Genomic DNA, 7,766 nt, shown 5'->3' on the forward strand with positions numbered 1-7,766 from the left:
CCCAGTGGCCGATTGCCAACTGGGGGGAGGGGGGGGTCCCCCAGTAGCTGATTGCCGAGCCCAAAATCATCACCAGTGAAACCAGAAGTATACTTCCACCAGCACTTCTGGTTTCACGGTTGGTGTTTCCAGGGAGTGCTCAGCCAATCTCAGTGCACCCGCTATGCATCACCAATGGGTACAAGAGAAAACAAAGCTAGTCATAGAGCAGAACCAGAAATACCTTAAGTATCACACCATCAAAAGTCACATTATTCAGTCCTTGGCTTGGAGCTTCTACTATAATTAGTGAGTCATTTCTATAAACGTTAATGTTTTCTGAAAAAACATAGGTCAACATTTAGACATTTTAACTTTAAAATAAAAAAAAATAGTTTCTGAACTCATGTAACCAATCATTAAGTGTAATTTACAATGACTACTTTCTCTTTCACTCTGAAGACATTTTTTGCCAAAGAAGAGATTTTTCTTTACATTTGAAAATTTTTCTACGATTGAACAATACAGCTGGCACTGACTTTTCTTTTCTGTACGAGAAAGGGCTTAGTGGCAAATCAGTTAAAGTGCTTCTCTGTGGCTGTAAAACAGTGAGTTTAAACTGAGACTCATGCTGAAGGCTGTCCCTGCTGACCCATTTGACCCCACCTGGTCACTGAGGAGGTGGGGGTGGGAGAGTTAGAGGTGATTTGGGCCAGGTACAGACATTACACTTTTACCACTACAAGCAATCAGAAACTGGTCTCTACCCATAATGGAACAGAAGTTCGACCTACACAGAATGGTTTAAAAACAGTGGAACCCAGTCTAAGATCCCTTCCCCCTCCCCCCGCCAAACGGTGAATATATGTTCTGTTTGCTATCAATCTAAACTATGCCACTTACAGAGAACCGCATAACTTGGATCAATTCCACCTTGGGCTTTTTAAATATCTGTACCTAACTTGGATGTGACAGCCAAATCACTAGCTCTAGAAAGTGGGTTTCCTTAACCATGCTATTGTGATAGGCTGTTAGGTTTGGGATGAAACATTATGCTCTATAAACAACTAGGACTGAAGATCTGGCCCCAGAGAGCATGCTTCTAATATGGTGGTTATCATTATGGTATTTGAACACCTACTAGTTCAAAATAGTGAATCAGTTTAATTGAGATGATTAAGGTGTGTGCTTTACATGTAACATACAGTACCTTCTGTGTTTTCATACTCATCACTGTCTGTTAGTATGGGATCGTTGTTGTATGACACAAGGAGAGAGGAAGATTCTGAAGGATAGATTGTGATGTTTCTTGAAAAAAGAAAACAACATGTTTGCTGTACTAGAAGGTATGAAACATTGACAAACTATCAAATCTAGCAGAGAACCAGGCTCAGAATTCAATCTTTAAAAGTGTCCCTTTCTTTCAAGACTTCCATAGGGGCTGGATTTACAGTTGTAGTATAATCCACATAGACAAATGGGAAAGGAGGAAAAGGGCAGATTTCCAGGAGTTGGTGATGAGATAAGGCCCAAGAAATGGAACAGTTAGATAACAGGGTAAGAGCCAGAAGAGTTTTTCTTTCTCTGGTTCTAATTTTTTTTTCTCTTTGTAACAAAATTTCAACAAATGGCTAGATCCATAAAGGGATTTTTATGACATGATGCTGAGTGACACAATGCCTAACTTGCAGGTCCCTGGCTCTTGGATTGTAATCCACAACCCTGCGTTAAGTGCCCAAGCTGTCTTTACAGTGCTTGAGTAGAGTTTGGTGCTTCAGAATGGGATTCACAGCAGCGGGCACTGTGGCCAAGAGGAAATGCTGAGAATACCAGTGACTTTTAAGTCCTGTTTCTAACTGGAAGTTAGGTGGCTTTCTCTGGATTGCAGAGAGGTGCCAATGTTAGATTACAATTCACAGCTCAGAATCCTATGGTCTATGGGTCTGTGACTTGTCCTGTCAAAACAGAGATAGGACCACACAGCTGAAGAAGAAGGTAGGGGCAGTGGATCCTCTAAATCAATAGGTCTGTGGCTAGAGCACTTGCCCAAATATAGGCTCTACAGGTTCAGTACTGACTCAAACCCTTTTGTATACTGCCCCTACCATCAAGCCTGGAATACAAATGCTCTCCACCTTTCCTTTTGAAACTGGTCCACCTTTTCAAAAAGAATTAAAGATTTATTGGCCAGAGAGGGGGAGTATGACTAATCTAACATGCAGCTCCAGAGATTGTGTAGGACTTTATTCAACTCCTGTTGATCAGTGTGTTTATCCAATGACTCTCAAGCACACTGGAGACTGATATTTCAAGAGCACCTTCAGTGGAATACCCTAGAAAAAGCCCACCTATGTACTTGCAGGTTTGAAGTGTGCCAGACCTTCACCCAACCAGAGCTAAGAGCTCACTTCTCATTGGCAGCAAAACTGAAGATGTAGGAGGGGGCTGGCAGTCACTGCCAGTAGCTCTCCAGCTCTCCTTGCTGGTAAATGCTGGCAGAGCAAATTCACTGGGCACTGTTTCCCTCTTTGGATAACTTGTGCTATGGACATGAGGCAAGTCACATGGCATAATGTTACCCATTGCTTGATGGAAATAACGTATGCCAAGGGCCTTAATGTAACCAAGGTCCTCCTTGAAGTGCCTTTTGTGACTGCCCAAGATTCTACATAGACTCTTGGGGCTTATGGGTAATTGCACTTACGACGAGCTCATATTGATGTAAACCTCCCTTGAGAAAGAGCTGGGATCAGCTGTCTTTGTAAACACTATGAATTTGGGATGAGCAGTGCAGTCCTGAGCCACAATGAGGTTGCAGCTCTTGTTGAAGGAACAGCTGTGCTTCACTTTGTCAAATGTTTTGAAATCATCTTCACGCAGTTCACATGTGGCTGAAAAACAACAATGAAAATAAATTTCATATGAGACAATACCATGTTGGTAGCTGTAAAGTTCTTGGAGACTGCCTAAGAGGCCTGAATAGCCGGGAATTTCAAATCGACAGCTCTAAAACTCCTAGGCAGCTTTCAAAATCTTAACCTAAATATATATTTACAGAAAGGCAGGGCAGCAACAGAAAATGATGAGTAAGCAGGTTGTATATCCAGCACTTTGTTTAATTGTACTTTGCAAAACCAACCCCTTAGTGACAGCAACCAAGTTTTCAAAATTAGATTGTATCAAACTTCTGAGAAATTAAAAGCTGAAACCACTGTAAAACTGGCTGTCATTTCTCAAAATCATGCAACTGTTTGTAGTATGTGTCATTTAAGTTTGACATGTCACCTAGCTAAAAATCACAAAATGAGGAACATAAAGAGGGTAGGAAACTCATATTTCTGTCCCATATCCACCATCTCATGCGGTATGCTTGACAGTCCCTTACAAGCGGTAAGGGACAGATCTTATACTTAGGATCTCTGCCAAGTTATAGCTGCCATGTAAAGTTGAAGTCCTTTCAGGCAGAATCCAGTAAGACTGCTGCCAAACAAGGAGTGGGCTGTGGAAAAGGCAATTCTTTTGGGAAGGGTAAGGATTATCATGGTTCTCCAAAAAAGTACTGCTAAGAAAGTCAAAAGCCGAAGATGACAGGAAATAGAGCCGCAGGTGGGGCTAAATATGTTATGGATAATCACTGCTCTTTTACCAGGTACAAGACCAAATACATGTGCAGTCATAGAGTCATGGAACAACAGGGCTACGAGGGACATCTGAACGCCATGTTGTCCTATCCTCTGCTCAAAGCAGGATCATCACCATCTGCTCCACTCCAGACAAGTGTTTATAATAAGAATTTTACCTTGATCTTCTTGAGCAATCCGTGAAGCTATTTCTGGAAGGACATTCCACGAGGTAATTTCTGGAGTCTGATAAGGTAGATATGGCCCTACAGGCAAAGCAAATGGAATCGGGAAACCCTGATAGTAAAGGGTTGCCTGAAACAGAAGTAAATTAAAATATGACATATTCAATAGTATAATTTAAAATCTCCATTTTGTCAGTCATACCGACAAACAGTCTCCTAATAAACATATTTTAACTATGTATTTATGCATTTGGAGTGTTTGCGGTTGATAGTGTATGCCCCAAACATAGAATATATTTTATGAGGGACCATTATCTTCGATTTTATTATGACTTCTATGCCATCTTGAGAATTTAGTTTTACATTCAATGATGTGGGATATTAATGTGTGTGAATGTTATTTAAGATACTATTGTGTGACTTCCTTAAAGCAAACAAAGAAACTTGCCAGCTAGTTAAGTAAGTTAGAGGCTGAATTAGTATAGCTGACTAAATTGAATATATTATCATACAGTCTAATAGGCTAAATATTGGTGTGATGTGATTTTGGCTGAGTTCCCCAACACAAAGGATACTTTGTATTAAGTACACATTAAACATACTTAAATAAACAGACAGAAGCCTAATACACCCACTCTCTCATTTTCACATATGAAAGGCTCTGCAATATTAGGGCACAAGGGAAGCTAAGGACATACCTACTTCCTTATTTATGAACAGCCAAGCTGTTATTCATTTAAATCAGACCCACAAGGGGAAACTTTTCAAAAAAGTCCACAGGGATTTGGTGGACAAGGAACAATTAATCAAAGGGATTCTGCAGACTAAATCCAGGCAGGCTCCTTGGAAAATTTAACCTTTCTTATTTGGTCAATGGAGTGCTGCTTTTGTGGTTATTACAGAACTTGATCCTATATCCCTCGTGCAGTGCACTGCACAGAATAGATGTTACATATAGGTGCAAGTAAGAGTCAGCTCTAAGTGGACTGTTCCCCATGCATCTTGTGTAAGCCTCAAGACCATCTTATGCACCTTACTCTTGAGATCTCTTCATAAAATCAACTAAAGTTAGAGTCCAGAATGACTATCAGAGTAATTAGAGGCGTTAGGGTAATCCTCAGCATGCAAATAAAGTATTTTGCTAGGGGCTCCCCTTTTGGCCTTACTCTGCTACTAGACAGGACTGACTTGGTGGCTTTGCATCAATTTTTTTCAATATTAGAGCATCAGGTTTCCAAGCACTTTTTATCCTGCTGATCACTTTTTATCCTCAGCTTATTGGTATACTGAACCCAAGCTGTGCAGAATCAAGCTCTGTATGTTCAGGAATCTAGAGTAGTTTGTATCGGAGATAATGTTCTACTTTTTTTTACCTTTCTCAGATTTAGTGTAAATTTATGTACCAAGAAAAAGTACATTAGAGAAAAAGAATAAAACCACACATACCCCTGGAGCTTTAATAACTGCGTCAATTGTTCGTAGAGATGTTGCAGCTGCCCTTAGGACAAGCTCACGTGATGGATTTCTCTGATCTGCTTGTGAGAATCCCAACATGAATGCTACACCAGGAACATAGTCTGTAACCCTAAGGAGAAATGAGTCATGACTTACTCAGAAGTATAGCTGTGAAAATAACTGATTTTGGGGGGTGGCTGGCAGCTCTGAGAAATCAAAAAAAGAAGACAGTGAATTGAGAATTAAAAAAATATATAGATAGCTGTTTAGGATCAAACAAAATGTTGAATTAATCTTGTATTTATTTTGACCATCTTAATTGTTTTAATATTTAAGATATAAGTTAAAAAATTAAACAATTTAGTTTTGAAAACATTGTAATAACATATTTTTTATTTGTGTTGGGGTGAGAGGCAAGGATTTTGTACAGCGATATCTTTTACTAGACCAACTATATAGTAGGGATCAAGTTAGAGAAACTTTTGGGTGCAAGGCATTCTTCCTCATGTTTCTGATCACAGCCTAGCGAAAATCAGCTGGGGGAGGGGGTGAGAGAAATTCTCAGGGTAGCAGATACACAATTAATGGAAGACGGGAGGTTGGATTATTTGATATTTTTGAATTGTTTTACTTGTTTTCAGTGCAAACGATACAGTGAAACTAAAAGCAAATTTGTGAAATATTTTAGCTTTGTTGAATCTACATTTTTTCAGCAAAAATTTATTATAGCTGAGGTTTTCAACTAGTTCCACCAAAAACCTTCAGGTCATCAAGCAGAGTCACATAAGTAACAAAATAAATGACAAGCTAAGAAACTACTTACATTACGGATGTCCTCCTTATCCAGGATGGAAGCTTTGTCCATGCCATCTTCAACTGTATTGCTGGATTCCTTGCCAGCTGGCCTGTGGAAGCCCTTGCCTCAATTTTATAGTCCCGACATTGCTTGCCCCATCTCAACCTTGCCTTTGTGAAGAAAGGAAATATTCATTAGCATTTCAGAAATGGAATCAGGGTATAACTATCTGTTATATCAAAGTATGACTTGTTCTTGTCTTTATGAAACTTCAAAACAGTCCCCATTGCGTCTAGCCCATAGCAGAGGAAATCTAGCTACCTTTGGAGCAGAACAGGGGTGAGACGTGAGGGAAAAGGCTAAGCTGCCTTTCCTTTTAGGAAAGGAATAAGCTTTTCCTTTTCTGATTTTCAAAACAAGCACTGAATTATGATATAAAATGTTGCAGGGATAGATTGCTGGGATCCATTACATTTGGCAACATTATCTTTGGTTGAATATTTAAAAAAAGAAATAGTTCACTCATTTTACAGCTTCACAGCTGTCTTTGCAAAATGCCTGGTCGTGCGAAGAGAAGCAGTTTTTACTACTGAGATTTCTGAGGGAATTTTGGAAATGAACAATATGAAAAATAGAGGTCTCTAAATCACTACATCCACAGAACACTTTGCTGGTTTCCTTAACGGAGATAGATGTACAGGAGTGTGGAAGAGAGACTTGAATACAGAGGCTGCAAACAGAGTCCTGTCTAATGCAGTTAACGAATTATAAGAAATAACCTTGAAAAAGAAATGATCTGACATGTATAAGAAGGAGAGGAATGGACCAGATCTGTAGCTGGTAGAAATTGGTAATAAGGCAGGTCAAAACTTTTCCAAATGTTTCAAAACCTTTACAAACAACTTTGAAAATATTTGTATTTTTGTGATGATTCATCAAACAGCTTGTAGTGCAGCTGAATGTTTTAAAAAAATCAAAATGTTGCTGATAACACATATAAAATGATTCAGGAAAATGTATCCTTATTGTTAGGCAATTTCTTCATTTGTATAGCACTTTGTAGTTAATTTATACAACCCTTATCCATTTAAAGCTTTTATTGGTGGAATTAGCTGTTTACCTGTGCTTTCAGAGGTAAGACTACAGCATCAGCACAAGCTTTCCAGTTAGATTCAGCGAGCTGAACCACAACTATCTGCAGGTCAACTTTGTCAGCACCAGAATTCATGTATGCTGTGGCTTGATAACCTTGATTTTTGTTGTCACTTCTAACAGCACGAACCACAATGGTGAAGCCTGGTGGCATTCTCTCTCCCAGGAAGGTACGCTGAAAAATAAAAAATGCATATGCATTTACTGTTGAACCCTGGCCTTACTTCGCACTGTGCTTTTCAGTATGATAGAGCCTTGGATGGTTCAGAATGAAAATATTTCCTGACTCCTATCATTATATCAGAGTAAGTTATGGTGGTTTGTTTCTTTTTTTTTAGTTTTAGTTTAATCGAGACGCTAATCGAGTGGCCTTTTACGACCAGGTCATTAAATCATTGGATGCAGGGGTGGCAGTGGATATAGTTTTCCTGGACTTCAGGAAGGCTTTTGACACTGTCTCTCACCCCATTCTCATTAGGAAGCTGGGGGACTGTGGCGTAGACACCCATACAGTCCAATGGGTCGCCAACTGGTTAGAGAGTCGCACCCAGAGGGTGGTAGTGGATGGGTCCTTCTCGA

The 7,766-nt window shown here is 39.6% G+C and overlaps 1 protein-coding gene across 1 annotated transcript in view; it reads right to left on the reverse strand.

The window, feature by feature from the left end:
- LOC109305326 (vitellogenin-1-like) overlaps positions 1–7,766 on the reverse strand; it is a 61,300-nt gene that overhangs the window by 6,437 nt on the left and 47,097 nt on the right. Inside the window, exons 26-32 of the mRNA XM_019528329.1 lie at positions 7,156–7,362; positions 6,063–6,205; positions 5,231–5,369; positions 3,779–3,914; positions 2,684–2,870; positions 1,190–1,287; positions 224–318 (exon numbers count right to left, since the gene is read on the reverse strand). Coding sequence (XP_019383874.1) covers positions 224–318; positions 1,190–1,287; positions 2,684–2,870; positions 3,779–3,914; positions 5,231–5,369; positions 6,063–6,205; positions 7,156–7,362 — 1,005 coding nt within the window. The remainder of the gene's footprint in view (positions 1–223; positions 319–1,189; positions 1,288–2,683; positions 2,871–3,778; positions 3,915–5,230; positions 5,370–6,062; positions 6,206–7,155; positions 7,363–7,766) is intronic.

This window comes from Gavialis gangeticus, unplaced genomic scaffold (assembly GCF_001723915.1).
Source record: "Gavialis gangeticus isolate Ggan-Ray unplaced genomic scaffold, GavGan_comp1, whole genome shotgun sequence".
In the NCBI taxonomy this organism is placed as follows: domain Eukaryota; kingdom Metazoa; phylum Chordata; order Crocodylia; family Gavialidae; genus Gavialis; species Gavialis gangeticus.